Genomic DNA, 22,487 nt, shown 5'->3' with positions numbered 1-22,487 from the left:
CACAGAGCTGTAGATGACTCAGAAGCCATGTTACCATGGTTACACATCTGTGCATGTTAAACACTAGTTTAAAACAACTAAAAAAAAAAACCTACATAAGAATGTTGATAGTGTTAACCTGTTGGTAGCATTTAGACAAGTAAGTCAATAGGAAAAGATGTCCAGTCATCTGCTTTGCTTGTGTGGAGGAAGGCCTGATGTGATCAGTATGTTTCTGGGAAAGGGGAACAGTCTTGATCTCTGATGAATGAGTTATTGTCATTGGAAAGCCAACTGGAGTGTACAGTATATTTCAAACTGCTCTGAAACCCCTGCCACAGTCAGGAAAGGGAAGAGAAAGGTATTAAAGCCCCATTATGCAACAATTATACTTCAGGATTAGGGTAAGGATAAGCAGTTTAACCTTAAAATAACAGCTTAAAAAAAATTGGGGCGCTACAATGACTTTTAATATGGAGAATCGCCTCCGTGCCATTGCCATACCAGGGTCCATAGGCATATAACTGCGTTCTGTAGTTTTGCCTGCCACAGCCCGGCAGCCTGACTTGTTTACTTTCTGCCGAACTAGCAAGTAGCTTATTTTGCCGTCTTGCTTTGTCTTGTGTTACACTTGCTTGATGTTTGACTGTGTAAGGACAGTCGTTGAGTAACTAGTTTGTCATAATGTCAAAGTCAGCACATTTTCAAGAGATTTCGTTAGTTTTAGCTGCTAGCATACCGTTAGCGAATAGCTATTGATCCGCCGTGCTGCTTTAATGAAATTAAGTGTTGAGTAGTTTAATATTTAGCATTCAGTATTCTTAGCCGTGGAAACGTGTTTGAAATTGCGTTGGAATAGCCTTGCAACGGCCATGACTCTGCTCCCGAGATATTTGTTTTTGAAATCCATGGTGGACACAAAGCTCTCCGTTGTCAGAGACAATGTGTTAAACAGACTTTCTCAGAAACCCTTCAATGCCATTCCATTTGTGTTGTCTGTGCGGTGCCCGTCACTAGTCATAATCTTCGGTCTTTGATTAAGCAATAAGCCCCAAGAGGCTGTGCTTTGCGCTGATTTTAGAACAGGTAAGGGAGTTGTTAGGCACGACGCGAAGCGGAGTGCCGTTAAACCCCCTTACCTGTTCTAAAATCAGCGCAAAGCACGGACTCGCGGGGCTTATTGCTTTTCTAAACCTGTTACTACACATATTTGATATGGTTTCATAAATAAAGACAATTCAATTTAAGAAACAATAGTTTAATGATAAACCGTCATTCTTCCGCCACTAAAAATTATAGTTCCTAAATAAATCGTTGCCACGCAACCCTTGAAGCAACGCAACAGCCAGATGGAACACTGGGTATGAAATGCGCTATATGAATGCCTTGCCATTCGCTGCGCAGTAATATGGAATGTAATCAGGTCAAATTGTAAGGTAATGCTGGATTTTACAACGGCTTTTAGCCAATCACAATCAAGGATTTGAACAATCAGGTTTAGAATAATCTTTAAATTGTGATTCCTTTTGATTTGATTTGTCTTTTGGTGAAATAATAAGCATATGCATTGTCTCACCACATGACGTCCAGTTCGATATAAATCAGCCATATTGAATCAGAACATGAAAAAGTTTAAATCTAGATTTACATTGGGTTAATGTAAGAATGAGAAGCCAGAAAAGCCAACCATTGCTGACTGGCCAGATCAGTCACTATTGTTTGCTTAGAGTAGGCTGGGTATTAAAGGCACCCAGTGCAACTTTATGTAAACATTCAATGAAAAATAAACATTCAATTTCTAGTCTTTTTTACACGTAGTAAGTTTCAATAACTCCATACCATTACATATCGACATTCATGGAGCAAAGATGAGACGTCGTTGTGTGGTGAGAACTGATAGATAATCGTAAACAACAACAATCGCCGGTGGGGAGAAGCCATTTTTCCATTGACTGGAAGCCTGCTTTATTTATTGTAGGTTACAAAAAATAAAGAAAATGGCGGCGATTGTTGTTGTTATCGATTTTCTATCAGTTCTCACCACACAACGACGTCTCATCTTTGCTGCTTGAATGTCGGTATGTAATGGTATGGAGTTATTGAAACTTACTACGTGTAAAAAAGACTAGAAATTGAATGTTTATTTTTAAGCCTCGAAAGTTGCACTGGGTGCCTTTAAAGTAAGCCCACAGCACTGCATTGATCTTTTTTTCCTCATTCCTTTGACTTTCCTGAAATACCAGCCCTAACGGCAGCTTTTAACAGCAGGCTTGTCTTCCTGTCCCCGCTCTTGTCTTGGCAGGATATCAATGCCTACGCCTGCGTGACGGGAAAGCCCATCAGTCAGGGTGGCATCCACGGCAGAGTGTCGGCCACCGGGCGCGGAGTGTTCCATGGCATCGAGAACTTTGTCCTGGAGTCAGCCTACATGACTCAGCTGGGCCTCACCCCGGGCTTTGCGGACAAGACCTTTGTCATCCAGGTACGTGCCAGAAACCACTACACACAACACAACTAGCACTCCCCCCTGCTGTCTGTGTCCAGCATACAGCACAAACTGAAGTAAATCAACCCAACTGGAAAGAAAAAGAACTGACAGAATCGTAAAGGAAAGAGGAAAAGTGACGAGGAGCTCGTTGATAAAGTGTCGTGTGTGTGCAGAATAATAATTCCTAGCTCTTTGTTAAAGTGGTGTGTGTGTGTGCAGTATAATCATTCCTAAGGCCAGTAGGCTGCTGACTGCCTAGTCTGCATACCGAGCAGCAGAGTGTGGTTTTAGGTATCGACTTTTATCTCTGTGAGGGATGATTTCTTTAGCAAAACTCAGCAACTTGGATGGAAGTCAATTTGTTAGACCCATCTTGTGGATTATACTGGGGTAGAGTATTAACAACCTTTGCGTGGATCTGCATCTTGGTGCTTGCACAGGTTTGGGGGTACAAATGTCGGTGGTGAAAGTTGATTGTTTGGCAAAAAAGTGATTTCAAATGTAGCTGTGTAAAATCCATACACCAGCAGGTACTGTATAGATTTATGGGTCGGCCTAAGACCAGAAGCTGCCAACCTCATTTGCAGAATAGAAGTTATGGAATGTCTTCCGCTGACAGTTCCATAAACTCTCCACAAGGGTGCAGCATAGAGTAATTTATGTGCAGTGAACAACACAACAGCCTTGCCAAATCCTGTTAAATCCCCACAATGGTATCTACTGTTCAGAGTTCTAACAAGTTCCAAAGTATTTGTTTTGATCATTTGATTTGGATTCCAGGTCATAACCAAATAATGCACATCAATCTCTCATGGGGGAGTTGTCTTTGGAGGAATATTGTGATCTGTGATCTTCTGCTCACGCTGGTGTGTTGTTCTCTTCTGACAGGGATTTGGTAATGTGGGTCTGCACACCATGCGCTACCTCCACCGCTTCGGAGCCAAGTGTGTCGGCGTGGGAGAGATCGACGGAAACATCTGGAACGCCGAGGGCATCGACCCCAAAGAGCTGGAGGACTACAAACTTGTGAGTCGGATCATATAGTTGCCCATGTTTAACTGTTTAAAGTCGTACCGCAAGTGTTCAGTGCCACCCCCCCCCCCCCCCCCCCATGACTGCCTCTTTGACCATCACTCAACTCTTCCAGCAACACGGCACTATCGTGGGCTTCCCCAAGGCCCAGCCGTACGAGGGCAGCATCCTTGAGGCCGACTGCCACATCCTCGTCCCCGCCGCCGGGGAGAAGCAGCTCACCGGCAGGAATGCCCACAAGGTCAAGGCCAAGGTGAGTGCTGATCACAGCTCATCAGGCCTGTGGGAGAGACTGTGAGTGTGTGTTTTAGACTTCCATGAAGCACAGGAACCATTTCTCTTGTAAACATGTGATGACTAGTGTCTCAATGGTACCTCACATTTTCATATGTCATCCAAATAGTCACACTGCTTGAGACGAAGACATAGATTGACTGCACTGTGTGTAAAGTTTCCACTGATTTGACTTTGACTAAGACGTGGAGATTGACGGCACTGTGTGTAAAGCAGTCACTGATTTGACTTAAATGTAGAGATTGACGGCACTGTGTGTAAAGCAGTCACTGATTTGACTGTGTGTGCTGGCAGATCATTGCTGAGGGCGCTAACGGCCCCACCACCCCAGAAGCCGATAAGATCTTCCTGGAGCGGAACATATTGGTGATTCCGGTAAGTTCCACCTAAAGCGCATCATAAAACCCTACCAACTCTGACACACACACACACACACACACACACACACACGTATAAAAGGGGCTTCCTGTCACACAACCTAGTAAGTTTGAAGCAAACCTCCTGTGAATACTTCAAATTATTTTAGCTTGGTTGAGTTTACTTAAGGTCAGTTTATCATGCTGCATTTTGCTTTAGATTTTTAAACACTTACCTCCTGTTTTCAGGTTTATGTATAAAGAGTCTTGAAATTTGGCTTGTGTGTGTACAATTTACAAACTATGAATTTAATTAAATAAATGGATTAAAACAGGACCTGTACCTGAACGCCGGTGGTGTGACTGTCTCCTACTTTGAGTGGCTGAAGAACCTGAACCACGTCAGCTATGGCCGACTCACTTTCAAGTATGAGAGGGAGTCCAACTACCACCTGCTGAGTAAGTCTCACACACAGACAGAGAGACACACACACACACACACACACACACACACACACACACGTACGTATGAGAGGGACTCCAACTACCAACTGCTGAATAAGTCAAACACACACTTACAGACAGACAGACATGAGAGGGACTCCTACTATCACCTGCTGAGTAAGTCACACACACACACGAATGAGAGGGACTCCAACTACCAGCTGCTGAGTAAGTCACTGGCCCCTTCGCCTCTCCTCCCCCCTCTCCTCCAGCTAGTGCACCTGCCCAGGAGCCTGTTCAGCGGGTGTGTTTGCATAGTCAGACACCAGGACACATTAAGGCGCACACGCCCAGTTGTCCCTGCACCTGTTTTGTATTCCAATGGAAATTGCATGAAGTCCCAGTGAAACGGCAGGTTTGACTGGTCATGATTATATCATGCAGCGGTGTGACATCCTGATGTGTTCACACGTGACCTTGTCTGGTGGCAGTGGGTCAGGCTAGTGCGTTCGTATGAGAGGAGTGTTGGATTGTGGGTATGTCAATGGATTATGCTGGATTACACAAAAGCAAGAGGCTAGGGTGACAACTGTCTGTAACCTACCTCATAGAACACAGAAATCCCCCTTCTATCTCTCTCACACGCACACACACACACACACACACACACACACACACACACACACACTCCCTCGAGCTGCTCCCCTGTTGAGATCCTCTATAAGCCATATCACTTTTATTGTCGGTCGTATTGACTTAGTTTTTCCAGGAAGCAGAGAGACCGGGAGAGAGAGTGGCGGTTTCTGTCGATACACTGTCCCTGAGTCCCACTCCGCATTAATCAGCTTCAAAGCACCAGTCAATGAGCCTGCCGTTATTAATGCCCCTTTATGAGAATGACGTCACGGTGCTATCAAAGCTCAAAGCTGCATCAAATCCGTGATCAGCAGTCTGCCTTGGCCTCGGCCTCAGCAAGAACATGCTGAAAGCCGTGCTTCCTAATAACCGATGGATTAATGGATTGCTTTTCATTTTTCTTCTCCCCCCTCCCCCATCCAGTGTCGGTTCAGGAGAGTCTGGAGAGGAAGTTTGGGAAGCACGGCGGTGCCATATCTGTGGTCCCAACCGCCGAGTTCCAGGATAGGATTTCTGTAAGTACACAAAGATAATAATAAACTTTATTTCTATAGCACCTTTCATGCAAAACAATGCAGTTCAAAGTGCTTAAAAGATAGGCACTCGATGATGAGGCCTTAGGCCTTGAGTGCAACAGTCCTGTTTCTGAAAATATCCAGTCCAGCATGTTTAGCAAGCAAGTCTAATCCTCTGTCCTGCCTGTCTTTTGCCCTGATCTGTCACTTTTGACCTATGAAGATAAATTAAAGCAGGATTTGGATGACATCTGGAGCTGTAATTTGACTGCCATGAATGAGGCTGGAGTATTTACAAACCCTCATGGGTTTGTGGCATTTTTAGGAGGCCAGGAAAACCATCAGAAGTCATTATGTTGAAAAAAGAAAGAACTGAATCGGGGACACGTCAAACAATGATGTATTTAAATGCTTTGAGCTGCCTTGATGTCCAAAGGGCCACAGTGCCTCTATGAGTTGCAGGAATTGGACGAACATCTTGTCTTACTCTGTCCTCTGTCTGTTTTTAGGGAGCCTCGGAGAAGGACATTGTGCACTCTGGTCTGGCGTACACCATGGAGAGGTCGGCCAGGGTGAGTAACCAGCCCTGCAGGTTTAGCATTGAGGTCTATGCGTTTGGCACATGACTGTGCCGTGGTGGTGAAGATGCAGATTAAACGTGCCGCGATGCTTTATTTACTGACGTCTCCGGCAATTGTAGCCTGCAGCTTGGCTTCATTCTCTATAAACACTCAAGACACACACATACACACACACACACACACACACTAATCTAAAGCGTATGCGTGAGAGCTGGGCATAAAGGTAACTGGAGTGGAGCAGCCCAGGTCTCTGTCTCTATTGTGTGCCTGTGCTGAGGGTGTGTGCCTGTGCTGAGGGTGTGTGTGTGTGTGTGTGTGTGTGTGTGTGTGTGTGTGTGTGTGTGTGTGTGTGCGCCTGTGGTGAGGGGGGCTGTAATGGTATCCAGAGGCCAGGCCTTTCTGGTCTCTGCCCAACCCTGTTCTCAATGGAGCAGTCATATTACAGTCTTTTCACTGGAGACATGCTGAAGGGTTCGCTGATGTTTGGAGTTACATGAAGTCAGAAACCTTTAGAGGTGATGTTGAGCAACGGTTGTATTTCTGTGAAATGTGTCTGTAGTATTTCATCCAATGGGTTGATCTTTTCCTAAACGTCCTCCTCCAATGTCTCCACAGCAAATCATGCGCATTGGCAACAAGTACAACTTGGGCCTGGACCTGAGGACCGCGGCGTACGTCAACGCCATTGAGAAGGTCTTCAAGGTGTACAACGAGGCCGGGGTAACCTTCACATAAAGGTCTCCTCTACAGCAATGTGTGTGTCTGTAACCGTATGTTCTCGTACGCAATCAGACCTCGGACACTAAAACACACACCACCCACCCCTCACCTGTACCCTTGCAGCACTCGCTCCACAACATATCCAAAGTTTACATTTTTACTATATGCTGTTACATGGCATTTACACAGTGCCTAACCCAACCAAACATTATACTTTGTATCCCCAGAATTTCTTTAGACTTCAGCGCCAGGTTGTTGCTATGCAATTCTCATCTCTTTCTAGAGAAATCTCCATTGTTGTTACTAGATGAGTCTTCCACCTATTGCCCAGCCAAAGTACCTTAAAAACGATGGAACTTTAAAAACAACGGGAGCATGATCAGAATTCACCTTCTCACACACAGTGCATGTTCTCATAGGTCACATGAAGTCTTTTTGTCTCGTCGTTCCATGTTACATATCTGTGCGAAGCACTTTTTTTAATAGGTGTATGGTTGGCTCCCGCTTCGAAATATGCACAGCGTGGTTTTCTAAACCTCGCACCTCTGGCTGCTCTCCGTAAATATGTAGTACAGTTCGGAGCGTGCCTGGCTGCACTCCCTAAAGACGGAGTACAGTTCGGAACGTGTCTGAACTGGCGACGCACATCAGCACAGCTTTTCTAGACGCATTCGCCAGCCTTAGTGGGCAACTGTAGGACCCAGCACTAAAGTAGAAGTGAACGACTTTAAAACAAACCAAAGAATAGTTACACACGCCTCAGCATCTCTATCTCTATTTCTCAGGCTTTTGTTTTCTTACTTAAAATTTAAAACAAAATGGCTGCTCTCTCTGTGGAAGCAACCGTATATGACTTAAACTGCACATTACACTTATTGTCTGAAGACCAGCAAACGTCTGTAGACAACGCTTGGCCTTCAAACAGACTGGGAGACTGATCTCTCCCTCCTTTTAAAGCTTTTTTTAAAAATGTTGCACCATTGGACCAGATGTGTATGGTTTATATTCCAAAGAATCAAAATCAATCCCAGGATGTGTAAGTGGAAGGGAGCATGTAACTTTATACGGGAACAAAGATGTATTTTCCTTTTAGCGACTCAGCCTTACTTTATGACCTTGTTCTCTTGGATTATCGGTTAAAAGCAGTCATTTGTATTTGCCTTCTGTTCATTTGTTCAGAGTGAATTAAATGTAAACAACTACAAAAAAAAATCACTACCATCGTTTCTTTTTGTCATTTATGCATGTTACATGGAAATTATGAACTCACCTAAAAATACTGATCAGTCCTCCTCATACACCAATCCTAAAACGCAAGATGAAATGGAGCCAAGACAAATGACCAGTGTAAATATAACCTTTTATTGTCACTGACACAGATATTCCTGTGTATTTATATACACCGAATGATACTTCAATGTCATTTTTAAGGGCATGCAGGAATCCATTACCTCATACAGTATCACTTGATATCACTGCTAGCTCAAAAATAGTTTGAACTAATTGGATGGCATGCCAGCCACCGAAGAAACACTAAGAGTTTGTGCGTGTTGTGTAATAATTTGGAGTTGTGATTGATAACATAATCTCTTCATAATTCTCATCAGTCCATAATGTTTAATCTTTAATTAACCATACAAAAAAAACAGATATGAATGCATATTATATTAATATATAGTGTATGCCTTTATGGGCGTAGATTACCACTGATGGTAGCCAGATGGTAGACACCCACTAACATGCATACGCCAAAGCTGAAATACCAGCAGGATAATTCTTGACTGGATAACAGAAGAGATGGTTGTGAGCTGGCTGCCATCCTTCTGTCAGCGTCCATGTTTTTAGTAGGTCCACACACACACACACACACACACACACACATGTGGAGTAATGCACAACACGAGCCAGAGTGGTGCAGTGCCTCCACGGAGGATGAGCAGGGGCTTCAGCCAAACAGGCTCTTCCCGAAAGACATCACGTCATTCTTAGCTTTGTCCTTGGCGGCGTCTGCGGCCATGTCTCCAGCTAGGTCTCCCAGCATATCGGTAAGGTCTGAAGGGAAACAAGTTTTTATTTGGTTTGATTTTAAAGTGGACAAATCGGCTCAAATCTGATATCTAATGAACCTGTTTTTCCAGTATACTCACACATGACCTTTCTGAAACACATTCAGTAGTTAAATTGCTCTCTGAAAATACAACTTAGTTGTGAAGTATGCAGCATTCCTGCAATTTCCTCTTTGAGCATACTTGACATTTTGAATGGTTCATTTAAAGACTCATATGTTTTATAAAGAAAGCTTTTCCATAATGCCTCAGGCATGAGAACTTGACATGCCATTGGTAATTGCAGGGATTTCTGTCTGAGAAAACGGGTTTTTCTACCTCCTGAGTCCTTGGAATCTCCCCCGCTGTCTTTGTCGGTCGAGACGAGGCCCCCAAACAGTCCACCGCCTTCTTTCTCTTTCTCTCCCTCACCAGATGAGGGGAAGAGGTCTCCCATGCCTCCGGTCTCATCCTTCTCCTTTCCATCTCCCCCGATCATCTCCTTCACCTTTTCCTTTGCCATCTTTGCTGAAGGCAGGAAGGAAATCGACAACAATCTCATTACTCAGTCGATACATACATCTTTTAATAGCATGGAGTACCGATCCACTTCAGATGCCTTAAAAAGGAGTCATCTGGAGACTGTCTGGTATCAGTGGAAATTGTAATAGTATTTCAAGTCTCAGATACCCTTCACTGTTTGTCAGAATTTGAGACAAAACTGAAACAACTATTATGAAGCAGCATTCTAATCCTGATGGTCTGGGATGCTTGCGTTGTGGCGCAAACCTGTGGGCATTTGGGTTATTGCAGAAATGTAATAGGACAACAAATGGTTAACTGGATAAAGAATGGTTCAAATGGTTCAAAGTCAACTGGCCGTTGTAGTTGCAACAATTGCACGCAAGATCCAATCTTATGAAGTTAAGATTTTTGAAATGCTCATTTTAATAATTTGTGAAACATGGCACACATACTGTAACACAGATGAAACTCTGTTCACTTTGTTTAACTCTGTCACCAGTTATGCAAGCTGTTCTGTGATGTTAGCCCTCCTCACAATAAGTAAACAGCAGGGAGGATGAGGAGAATGGAACTGGAATGCTGGGGACTGAAGTTCTCCTCAGTATGAGAGTGAATCGTTAAGTGAAGTGGCGCAGCTGCAGTGCCCGAGAAATGCGACACAACCGGTTTCCTCTCACGAAAGGGCTAACAATGCCCTCTGAGAGCTGGCACCAACACTGCTTTTGAAACCAAACATGGTGGGAGTTTTATTTGATTAAGTTCACTTACTTTTTGAATCTCAGAGGAATAGACTTCGAGAAAAATGCAGCGAGATCGTTGTTTACCCATCAAACATTTTTAGTCTGATCTGAGGTCATCTGAGTTTAAGCCTTGCCATGTTTGTGGCTGAATCAGAACCTCTTTGAAGTACAGCAAAGCTTTGGCATCGAGCGCACACAGTACAAAATAGGAAGTCAAGCCCCACAGATCAGACAGCTCTCTCTCCCTTCCTCTCCCCGAGCACACACATCCCCCTCTCCTCACCTGCAGTGTCGACAGCCTGATCCACATAGGAGTCTGCCTTGCCACCACCCAACATGCCCGATAGGAAAGACATCCTTGCGGGTTAGATCCTCAGCCTGGAGCAGTAGTTTCAGTGTTTTGGTGAGAGTCGTTCGAGTGTGTGTGAGTGAGTGAGTGAGTGCAGGGAGGGTGGAGGTGGGCAGAGTCTTATTGAAGCTGGCACGCACACTCCTCCAGCACACACCCCTGGGACAGCGGCCCATTGGCTGCTTCGGCAGGGTGGAGTGGAAACATGACATCAAGAGCCAGAAAGGGGAAAAAAAACAAAGAAAAAAGAAAACGGCTGTCATGGCAGCAGGCCGCACTGGTTTCACTTGTTACTGGTTTCCCTTGTTTTGAACTGGATCACGTGCAGAGGGTGGTTTTCTGCAGTGAGTAATAAAATGCTAGAAGAGCTTTTGAATATGAACAAGCAGATGTGTTCAGAGAACTTTATATATATATTGATGCTTTAGTGTACATATGCTCATAAAAATATCTTAATTTTAGTGCCACAACATTTGTTTTGCCAGAATCATTTGGATGTCAGTTTCTAGGTGAAGGCAAGCAGAAAAAGGCGTAATAGCCTATAGTGAGATCAGGAATGTTTTTAATGATGACCCAGTGTCTCACGACTAAGGCGTGTCTGTATGTGCGTGTGCGTTTCTGAGAATAGTTTCAAAGTAATTGTTAAGTGGAGAACAAAATGGCTAACAAGCTCTCTGTCTCCTCCCAGCGTAAGAATGTTGACAAACACCAACTAAGGACCTACAGGCGCGTGAAGCACAGACAGTCACCAAAAATACCCCCATCAGAAACTGTGATTTTTCAATGTTTCCTCCATATGCTAATATATGAATATCTATAATTATGTAAGGCCATGACGGGGTTATGACTTTTCTTTGTGGACAGAAAGCTCTCTGAATGTGTATGTGGCAGATGTGGTACACAGTGCTTACACTGACTTTCCTGAGGCTCAGGCCTTTTGTCCTGTTGAAAGTGCAATAAATATTTGATGTCAGAGAACGGGTGTGGCAATACCGCAAGCCCTTTTCGGTCTGTGCAGGGTGTGTGTGTCTTCTCGGGCTGGTCGGTGTGTGTCACTTCTTCTCGTTCTGCGCATGGTGTGTGTCTTCTTCCTAGTCTGCGCAGGGTGTGTGTGTCTTCTTCTCGAGCTGACAGGTGTGTGTCTCTTCTTCTTCTCGGTCTGCGCAGGGTGTGTGTGTCTTCTTCTCGTGCTGATCGGTGTGTGTCTCTTCTTCTCAGTCTGCGCAGGGTGTGTCCCTTCTTCCCAGGCTGATCAGTGGATGCTGTTGCGCAGGGAAGGGTTGCCAAAAAAAAAAAAAAATGGTGGAATAGTGGGAGTGTCCTTAAACCATTGTTTTGCTTCCTTCCACCTGGGGATGTTTTTAATTTTTTTCTGGTGGTTTAAATGTGGCAGTCTGAGGATATTCTTATGGGGTGGAAAAATACGGTTCCAAACTGCAGCTGAGGGCGTTGTTTCTGTGGATGGTCATGTGACGACTGAGAGGAAAACTATTTAGCACGGCTGAGTAAAACCGACATAATTAGCCTGGATTGAATTCAAAGTAATGTGAAACATATGAATATTATTATGCAAGAGTGTTTCAAATCTCTTGTCACTCCATTTTGGGTGGTACACACATGGTTCTGTAAGCATTCCTGCAGATATTCTCTCATGGTGGGGGTATGGGCACCTTTCCAAGTTGTCTCTCTACTTGGCCACATACAGAAATATTTGCCCCGTCTTTAGCAAGTCAAGCATTCCTTTGATACTGCTCAGACACTTGATTTATCCAACTGTCAATAATAGCACGCCTTCTTTCCAAGTCTATTTCACAATTGGTTGCATATTGAATCTGGTTTTTGCGAAGGGAAAAATACAAAACATTCACTGGGGGCGGGGGGGGGACTCTTGATCCGCCTGGCAATATGATCCCCTTGAGCACAATGTCTTGTTAATAAAGCCTGCACTCTTGGGCTGATATATATACCTACTTTAAGCCATTTAGTTATTATACCCCTTATAAAGACTTGAGGTCTAGAGACACTAAGTGTCTGTCTTCCATGGTGTTCCGCTGGGAAGACGGTCCTGAGCCAGCTCAAACCGGGAAGGACGTTTAACTCCTCGTGCTAATGCTTGGGGAACTTCCCGCAGCGACCAAACCGCACTTAAACATTGTTTTGACTGCAGCCGTTAATTCTACAGCACACAGTGCTCTTATGTTGGGATGTTGTCAAATTCTCATCAGGTATTGTAACACAGAGAACAGAAATGTTTTAACAGTCATTTGGAATTAAACAAAATTGTCTTTATTGAAGTTGCAGTTTATAAAATCAACGGTCTAGTTGGAGGACAAAGGTTACGGGTTTAATGACTCAAGCAATGGTCTATTGAGGGTGTGTGTGTGTGTGTGTGTGTTTGCTTATGACTGTTGAATAAAAAGCTTATGTTTGTGGCTTAAAACAAATACTAGTGAAAACAAAAGTCACAATTGTTGGCCCCCTGAATTAAAAAGAGGAACGTCTTCAGTGTCAGACCTGTTCAGTGTTGGACTATCACTCACAGTAGCTGCAGACCCAAGTCATTTTCTCAGTTAACAATAAACTACTGGCTAGGCATTTAACTAGTAATATTCATCCATTTCCATCCTTAGATGTCAACCCTCGGGTGATATATCAAACAGCCCTCTGGCCTCCAGTTGTACACGTTGCTCTAGAGTATTTGTTTGGTAAGGGGTAAGCAAGGTGTGGTTCTGTCAGTAATCCCTTCCGTCATGAGGAACCCTCATGTGATGCCTAATCCAGACAAGACGGGCCTAAAACGGCTTAATTGGCAAACCTCACACTGCGGACTGAGTTATGCGTTATCTTCACAGCTTCATGGGCAAACCTCACACAGCAGACGGTGTTATGCGTTATCTTCAGAGATGAATGGCGGGAGTGACTCTAGCTGACGGCGTGCACACAGAAAGGTAAGGGAGAGGGAGATGGAGGCCACACTATGTGACTGTGAAAGGGTTGGGCATCTGCCTCTCGGGTGTCTCTTTAGGATGTCATATGTGGCTTAGTGTTGGTGGGCGGGCTTCTGTTATATGAGTGTGTCTGTCAGTAACATTGTCAGTGTGTGTTTGAACATGTGGGGCTGTGGTGCTTGCGTAGTGTGTGTTGTGTGTGTGTGTTGTGTGTGTGTGTGTGTGTGTGTGTTGTGTGCATCAATACAAAAACAAAGTAATTGAGGCTCTGATGGCGTTGAGTGTTGGTGACGAACAGCGGAGGTTCTCCTAGCCAAAGACGTGCCATGGGGAGGGAGTGTGACCCTGGAGTGCAGGGAAGAACACGGCAACCCTGAGAGATAGAAAAAGACACATTACAGTTAGCGTCACCACTCCCTAACTGTAGAAATGCATACATATTTCTCACAAGTTTGTTCATCAGAACCAGTTCAGTTATCTAGTGATATAATATATAAGCCCCTCTGCATAGGGGAACTTAGCCTGCATAGGTTAACATCACAGAGGGAAAATTCATTATGTTTTGAGCTGTAGGGATGTGAAATTCATCCATTTTTCATGATGACCTTAAGGTTTCATTTCGATATACATTGAAGTGCAAAGTACAGCTGCAGTTCCTGACTTAAGTGAGTCAGTCATAGATAATTATAATGCACAGGATTAGAATACTGCTCTCACATGGAAAATGGTGATTTATGTTTGGTTCTATTGGTCATTCCATTTTTTAGTTCTCAGTACTTAACCATTCGCTGAAACACCTACACTTGGCAAATGTCAGCCAATTATAAGACTTCCTGTGAGGGTGACCCCCTGTGCAGGCGGATCTTTTAATGGCTTCGAGCGTTTCTCTATTTCCAGCTTCTGTCAAGTCTCTCAACCCACTGCCTCTTTATCCAGCTCTTTTTCAACACATCGTCTTCTCTACCCTTTTTCATCCCTCTCTCTCTCATTTACTCTTCCTCCTAGCCCTCACCCTCATCACTCTCTCTCTCATCTACTCTTCCTCCTCACCCTCATCACTCTCTCTCTCTAAAATGTACTCTTCTTCCTCACCATCATCACTCTCTCTCATCTACTCTTCCTCCTCACCCTCATCACTCACTCTCTCTCTCATCTACTCTTCCTCCTAGCCCTCACCCTCATCACTCTCTCTCTCATCTACTCTTCCTCCTCACCCTCATCACTCTCTCGCTCTAAAATGTACTCTTCTTCCTCACCATCATCACTCTCTCTCTCTCTCATCTACTCTTCTTCCTCACCATCATCACTCTCTCTCTCTCTCATCTACTCTTCCTCCTCACCCTCATCACTCTCTCATCTACTCTTCCTCCTCACCATCATCACTCTCTCTCTCTCAAATGTACTCTTCCTCCTAGCCCTCACCCTCATCACTCTCTCATCTACTCTTCCTCCTAGCCCTCACCCTCATCCCTCTCTCTCTCATCTACTCTTCCTCCTCACCTTCATCACTCTCTCTCTCTCATTTACTCTTCCTCCTCACCCTCATCACTCTCTCTCTCTCATCTACTCTTCCTCCTTGCCCTTATACACTCTCTCTGCTCTTCATCTCACCTGCTGTCCTGCCTAAGCAGACTCCTCTTCCACTGATTTGGAGACCACCACCTGAGAGAGACAGACAGAGAGAGAGAGAGAGAGAAAGACAGACAGAGATGAATGATGATACGCAGTGACAGTTAAACAGACATACAGGCGAAATAACCGAAGCAGTCAAACAGAATTTGATATGCTTATGGTGATGCAGTTATGTTTAGAAGCCAAAATCCGCTATGCCACGCGTTCAATGAATATGACCAGGCTTTTGATTCGGCGATATTCAGATCATTAGAGTGCGGTTAAATACCCATGCATGCTTGGCGTCATAAACTAGCCTCTTAAGGCCTTGATTGATGGATGCAAAATGACTGCCCAAACATTGTATCAATAAAATGTCATCATCGTTATCATTACTTTCATAATGATTTCCTTGTAGAGGAAGGTTAGTCATGCTTCACACAGGGTAAGTGATGCCCTGTGGTCGTGCCTGGTTCTATTTGAGGCATTGAATCTAATTTAAATCTTCTGCTTGGTGTGCTGTCTATCATTCTGCTGGCTCCTAGTGTGAAACAGTGGCCCGTCGTTGTGAGGAGATGGGAGAAGAGGCTTGATGCGGCTCCACTGAGAGTCTGAGGATTCAATTACAGAACGCTTTTCTCCCGAGCCGGTCTGAGATCACTGGAACCAACAGGGCCCACATGCACGAACATGTGCTCCAACACACACACAGACTTCTGTTTTTCTCTCCCTCTCTCTCTCTCTCTCTCTCGCTCTCTGTCACACACACATTTACATATACATACATGTACATGTGTGTATACATAGAAGGTCACACTGTCTTCGCTGTCCACACCCACACATACGCACACGTTCAACAAGGTCACCCGCACTCACAGTCACACACTGGTACAGACACAAAATCACCACACACAACACACAACACACAGTCTAGTATGACAAGGCTTCAATTGAATTTTAACAATGGCTGCCGGTGCCCACTCGATTAGACTGCCAGCTGAAGTCCTTGTCCCAGTTTACTCCCTGTCTAGCCAGCAGGAACAGAGCTGTTTACCAGATTTCGACATGGGCATGAGGCTAGGTGTTAGGCAGGGTCACACCGAAGAGGGGCACCCCTGGGAACGTAAAACTGGCACGGAGACCCCCCCCCCCCCCCCCCCCCCCCGACTCTCCAAAACAAACATATTTTCCATTAGTATTATTGAGTATTGAGCGGTATTGCGTCATTAATGATGCACTTCAGCTGCGTGCTGAGAGGGTGCAGACGGCATGCCATGCATCCAAACTACCCGCCCCCCAACCCCAACCCCCACTGTGCACCTCGTCCACAAGCACCTCGTCCACTGGATCATCCTGAGGGACACAGAGAGAGTGTGTGTGTGTGTGTGTGGACAGAAGGGAAAAACAAGACAAATCAAAAAAGCAACAGGTTTACAACAACAGAACAAGAAGAAACAAAGCAGACGAGACACTTAAACACATCCTAACTTTCCTGAAAGGAAATAAAGTAATTATGAGAATATTCATGTTATCTATGAAAGGGGACCTAGAATATGGTGTAGGTTTTAAAGTGGACATTTGACCTAGACAAAAACACACCATGAATTAATCTACTACTTATTCTACTACTTCTACTATCTACTAGTACTATTGCTGCTGCTGCTGCTACTAAAATAGTAATTACAATGTACAAATACTGTGCAAGTATTAATAGATGAAAAATGAAAGCATAGTAAACGCTTTCCATAAGGATATAGGTGCATGGAACTATGAAACATGACAAAAACATAAACATGAGTTCGAATTGTGGACGTGACCACTGAGGAGTATAAGCTGACCTCAGGCAGAGGGACAGGGGGGCAGGACTCCATAAAGTAGGGGCAGCAACAGAAAATGCTCTCAATACTCTGAGAGTCACCAAAGGTATGAGGATTAGAGAGGATGAGGGGGAAGTGGACCATTGTTCATTTAGGGGGAAAAAACATGCAATGTCAATGTAAAGGTCAATGTAAAGGTCAATGTAAATGACTTAGGTAAGGGCATCTGTTTAGCTGGTATATAAAGTGAGAAGAAGATAAAAACCAAATGAAACAACAATATGCTCCCTTGATAGCTCATAATTATACTAGACTAGTTCCCCTAAAAAGACATATTTTTGAATCTTCAGTTCCCTCTAGTCTGGGCAAGAGGTGGCCTGTTGAGAGATGCGTTATAGACACTTCCATTAGCCAAATTCCATTAGCACACTCTTTCATTCTCTGACTCACCAGGCCGGTTGCTGCGACTGCTTGCTCCAGTTCCTCCACGGCTTGATCTGACACCTCATTGGCACCGGCCACTGCTGCATCAGCTGCGGTATTTGCCTCATCAGTCGTTTTCTGGGCAACTGAGAGAGGGAGAGAGAGAGAGAGAGAGAGAGTAGTTTATCTCATACAATAATAAAGGTGCAGAGAGGTGTATAGATAAAAAAAGCTAGAGTTACAAAATCAAATCCGTTGTGTCTTTGGGTAAAGGCATTCTGCAGTTAACAGAGGGCTTTTCTTTTGATATGGAGGCACACGCTATCTGTTCATACCTGTGTTTACACCCGACACCACTCCTTCCTTGGTTTTTGTCCCTGAAACAGAGAAGTAAAATGAACCCATTAATTAAGGTAATTTTGCGCTGCTGGTTTGAGAAGTCGGTCTGCGGTAATGAGACCTGACGGTTTCTTCCAGCCAACACATTCTTGTGCCATGTTTTCCTTTTTTCCCCCCACAGACAGGCCCTTTCAGAGGGAGATGCTGCATGGTCTGATGCTCCAGAACTCTCTGTTCTCTCCCATGTCGATTTTACAACAGACGCCTCTGTCTCCGCGTCTGGAGTGCTGCCCAGCCTCACTGCACAAAGACTCCTTGAAGAGAGAAAGGTCAATCACCCCCCCCCCCCCCCCCCCCCCTCTTTCTCTCCACTGACTCCAATAGCATGGGCCTACGGTCCACTCCAAGGGAAAGACAGAGACAGAGACAGACCTTCTCGTGCCACAGAGACACAAGTGGCATCTGGGCACCGGAGTCTGTCTCTCTTGTGCCAGTTGTCTGCACAACAAACCCTCTCTCTGTGTTCCTCTCCTTATCTCAGAGGCCTTGGAGCTCACTGCCATGTGTGTGTGTGTGTGTGTGTGTGTGTGTGTGTGTGTGTGTGTGTGTGTATTGGTCTCATCCTCACACTCCAAAACAAACCATGAGAAGAAAGGAAACAAACCATGTGACTTGAGGAGAACAGGACAGCGGCATTGTGTCCATGACAACGAACCGCTTGAACTCTACAGCGTGAACGTTCCAACTCCTGTTGGTCAGTGAGGTCTGAACAGATATGGTCACGGATGCTATGATCAAACCACTGCCAGCACTTGCTGTTATAACATGGCACCACTTTCTTATTATTCTGGACATTGTGAAACCACTCACATGACCGCTGGCCTGTAATTATGCACCTTAGGAACTGAGACCAGAAACAATCTGCTCTCCTGCTTATAATGTTATTACCTGTACACTCATTGATAACTGCAACCTCCACTGTCAGATCTCACCCTGGCTCCTTTCAGAAATGAAACATTGTTATTGTATCAACCCCACACAACCAGAATACGGACCAGGGCAGTCAATAGAGCCGGCCATGGATGTGTTTCCTGCGCATTCTTTAATGATTTTCAGAGCACTGCATCAATCAGACTGTGTCTACTCGCTTTCACCAGGACTCGTGAGCCTGCTCTCTCTCTCTCTCTCTCTCTCTCTCTCTCTCTCTCTCTCTCTCTCTCTCTCTCTCTCTCTCTCTGTCTCTCTGCACAGTCCCATCCTTGATTAAAGTCATCTAGAATGTTCTATCTTCCGTCCCTGATTAAGTAGCTCTTACGTAAGTGTGAGGAGAGAAACAGAAAGAGGGGGAGGGAGAGGGGTATAAGTAACAGGCTGGGTGCTGAAGATGGGTGTGTGTGTGTGTGTGTGTGTATTTCCAGGGCCAGAATAAGACAGTGGACAAATTGTAACAAGATTCTTGGTTTACAATATAAATAAGCATATTTCTTGGTAATTACTAATTCATTTTTGTTGTGGCGGTAGAAGAATGCTCATGTGTGTGCATGTGTGTGTGTGTGTGTGTGTGTGTGTGTGTGTGTGTGTGTGTGTGTGTGTGTGTGTGTGTGTGTGTGTGTGTGTGTGTGTGTGTGTGTGTGTGTGTGTGTGTGTGTGTGTGTGTCTGAAAGCTGGCCATGAGAGGATGGGTTGGCAGGGGTAACTGCGGTATAAAAGCTCTCTATTGCTCTCTGTGACCCATCAGCTCTTACAGAGTGAGACGTGATGATGTGGCTCAAAGCTCTCCTCCCTCCTCTGTCCTGTCCTTTCCTCTCTCTCTCTCTCTCTCTCTCTCTCTCTCTCTTTCTCGCTCTCCCTCCCGCCTCTCTCTCTCTTTCTTGTGCATACATGTGAAACCCTTTGTCCATGGAACAAACTCACACATGCACAACTCACAAATGCACACACACACATGTATCACTACAAATGTGCACACACACACATGTATAACTGCAAAAACAGACACAAATGCACACACACACACACACACACAAACAGACACACACACACACACACACACACGCACACACGCATGTATGTATGTATGTGCATACTCACACACTCTCACACACACACACACACACACACACACGTATATGTGCATAATCACACACACACACACACACACACACATGTTTGTATGTGCTTACTTACACACACACTTGTATGACTACACCAACAAAAGAAGACAAGAAGACACAGACACAGACACAGACACAGACACACACACACACAGACACACACACACACACACACACACACACAGTCTTCCATCTGCAGCTGTGTTCTAGACAAAAGACCCTACAATACACCACCCTGCTGTCATGCCACTGTACACAACAGTAACCCCAGCAGCTCTGTACAGCCCCTCACGTCTGGGCATGGTCCTGGACAGCAGCACGTCACAACACAGCATCTCGCTCCAGTGGATTTACCGCAAACATCACTCCCTCTGCACCCGACCTGAGCAGGAAGCATCTCGTAAAGTGGCGCACCGCACAAATATTTTACCCAGCAGCCAATGCAAGGGTGGCATGCCATGCGGCCATTAAAATTTATGATGTTAATTCTGCTGGAGTGAATCTGGAGTGAGTTGAATTCATGGAGCCTTGTAATAAGAGGGCTCAATATAACAAGCCTTACTGACTGAAGAAATGGGGGAAGGCTGTGTGTGTTGCTAGGCTTCGGTCCTGAGTGTCCAGCTCTCCCTCTCAGGTATAAATGAAAAGTACATATTTTTTGAGAAGACAGGAAACATTTGATAGTAACTTCCAGAAGGATTTCCTTGGAACGTGTGGAATTTCATTCAGGAGCGCCACAAGATCATTAAGAGTATAAACGGCTTTTAAGGTCAACTCATGAGTGTTACTAAGTCTAGTGCCTGTTTCTTTCTGTGCTGTTTTCGTTTGATAGGTAACACGGTGGAAAGACTCATTTTCTAATGGAGTTTTATGGCAGAATGGGCCTTAAATACGGCCGTGGTCGATAGCTAATAAGCTGATGGCACCCTAGATAATTATCAGGGCATGACAAGAGTGCAAATCCCCCCTCCAGCTCTCTCTCTCTCTCTCTCTCTCCATCTCTCTCTATCTCTCTCTCCCATTCTCTTTCTTTCTCCCTCTGCCAGAGGGGGCCAGAGAGCAGAGCATGTTGAGCCTATGAGGGGAAACTGCTAAGGGGCCGGTCCATCCCAAGGACCGGTCCATCTCAGGGTTCCATGGCCCGGCAGTGGGGCTAGCAGGGGGGGGGCCCTCACTGTACACGGATTATTTATCTATCTCTTTCTTTCTCTCATTTTCTTTCTTTCTTTCTCTCTCCCTCCCTCCTTCCTCTCAGGCAGGCAGACTTTATGTCAGGATGATAGATGAGAATGTATTCCTGCATAGTAATTCTGATAATTGGATTGGAGAGCGAAATCGTTTTCATGGCTTGGCTTGCATATACTTCAGTTTTGTAGTGTCAATATTTAAATCCCTTGAACATTTAAAAAATGTCTTAATGATATGACATTTGTCAGGAAAATATATAGGCATCACATATCCTAAGCTAAAATTAGAACATTGATTCTTTTCAATCTTTTTTCATCTTGTGTCATCATCCACCCTTATATGAACATCAGGTCCCTTCACAGCATGACTCTTCTACTTTTCACATCTTCTGCACAGAATACACCTGTTTACTTGCCATCCAACATTTGACCTGGAACAATATACCTTGGTATGCCTCAAATTCCATAGTGTTTGTTTCACAGCTAGTTTTTGTTGTAAGTATTAAAACCTTTCTCCTTTATTACTCTCCCAGATGCAGAAATAAATAGCAATTGCATCTTACGATAAGTTGTAAATAAACAGTTATAAATAACCAACTTTGTCCCCATTTTGTATTAATATAGACCAGTAAATAAAAACAGTCATGCATGGTACCCAGCAGTCTCTCTCTCTCTCTATCCACCTCCCCCAGATGAGTCCCCAGGCTCCTGAGGTACTTACCCACGTACATAACCCCCTCTTTGGTCTTAGCAGCAGCTTCCTCCACACCAGCCTTGGTCTTCTCGGCCGCCGCCACCACGCCCTCCTTAGCAATGGAGAAACCTTTCTTCAGTACATCCATAATGGGACCAGCGGTGTAACGGACACAGGTCTGTGTGTGTGTGTGTGTGTGTGTGTGTGTGTGTGTGTAACGAGACAGGTTCCGGCTGAGAGGGCTGTGGAGTGAGTGCTGCGAGGTTCGCCTGTCGGAGTGGAGCACGAGTGGTTTCTGCTGCAAGCAGTGGTGAGTCTCAGTGAGAGAGTGTGTGTGCCAGTGTGAGTGTGTGAGAGAGAGGCAGTGAGAGAGAACGTTTGCGTCCGTGTGTGTGTGAGGGCTGCTTTTATGGGAGTGGGCTGGGCTCTCAGAGAATGACAGTGGGACCCTTAACCAGGCTGAGCGAATGAAGAGAGAGAGGAAGAAAGAGAGGGAGAGAGAGAGAGAGAGAGAGAGAGAGAGAGAGAGATGGGTGAGAGGTTTTTGTAGAAGGAAAGAAATGGCTCTTTGTGTCTTTCACAAACACATTCACATCTTACTCCCATTGATGCCATTAGATTAAGTGGCTGCATTGGTAGAAAAGTGTGTC

At 44.9% G+C, this 22,487-nt stretch overlaps 3 protein-coding genes across 3 annotated transcripts in view; 1 reads left to right on the top strand and 2 right to left on the bottom strand.

The window, feature by feature from the left end:
- Positions 1–8,263, top strand: part of glud1a (glutamate dehydrogenase 1a) — a 13,260-nt gene extending 4,997 nt beyond the window's left edge. The window contains exons 6-13 of the mRNA XM_080848472.1: positions 2,282–2,461; positions 3,356–3,493; positions 3,615–3,752; positions 4,088–4,168; positions 4,485–4,608; positions 5,653–5,744; positions 6,254–6,316; positions 6,941–8,263. Of these exons, the coding sequence (XP_080704598.1) occupies positions 2,282–2,461; positions 3,356–3,493; positions 3,615–3,752; positions 4,088–4,168; positions 4,485–4,608; positions 5,653–5,744; positions 6,254–6,316; positions 6,941–7,060 (936 nt within the window). The 3' untranslated portion in view covers positions 7,061–8,263. The remainder of the gene's footprint in view (positions 1–2,281; positions 2,462–3,355; positions 3,494–3,614; positions 3,753–4,087; positions 4,169–4,484; positions 4,609–5,652; positions 5,745–6,253; positions 6,317–6,940) is intronic.
- Positions 8,264–8,386: 123 nt separating this feature from the next.
- LOC308373319 (uncharacterized protein) lies at positions 8,387–10,784 on the bottom strand. The gene is made up of 3 exons (XM_080848768.1): positions 10,639–10,784; positions 9,430–9,618; positions 8,387–9,097 (listed from the first exon to the last, which is right to left on the bottom strand). The coding sequence occupies exons 1-3, from the start codon at positions 10,709–10,711 to the stop codon at positions 8,991–8,993; spliced, it is 369 nt and encodes a 122-aa protein (XP_080704894.1). The 5' UTR covers positions 10,712–10,784; the 3' UTR covers positions 8,387–8,990.
- Positions 10,785–12,973: 2,189 nt separating this feature from the next.
- On the bottom strand, positions 12,974–22,202 carry sncga (synuclein, gamma a). Its single transcript, XM_080849194.1, has 5 exons — positions 21,865–22,202; positions 17,839–17,880; positions 17,531–17,649; positions 15,264–15,314; positions 12,974–14,025 (listed from the first exon to the last, which is right to left on the bottom strand). The coding sequence occupies exons 1-4, from the start codon at positions 21,983–21,985 to the stop codon at positions 15,276–15,278; spliced, it is 321 nt and encodes a 106-aa protein (XP_080705320.1). The 5' UTR covers positions 21,986–22,202; the 3' UTR covers positions 12,974–14,025; positions 15,264–15,275.
- Positions 22,203–22,487: the final 285 nt, after the last annotated feature.

Source organism: Sprattus sprattus, assembly GCF_963457725.1.
Source record: "Sprattus sprattus genome assembly, chromosome: 12".
Classification (NCBI taxonomy): domain Eukaryota; kingdom Metazoa; phylum Chordata; class Actinopteri; order Clupeiformes; family Clupeidae; genus Sprattus; species Sprattus sprattus.
This window is presented reverse-complemented; position numbering and strand designations above follow the sequence as displayed.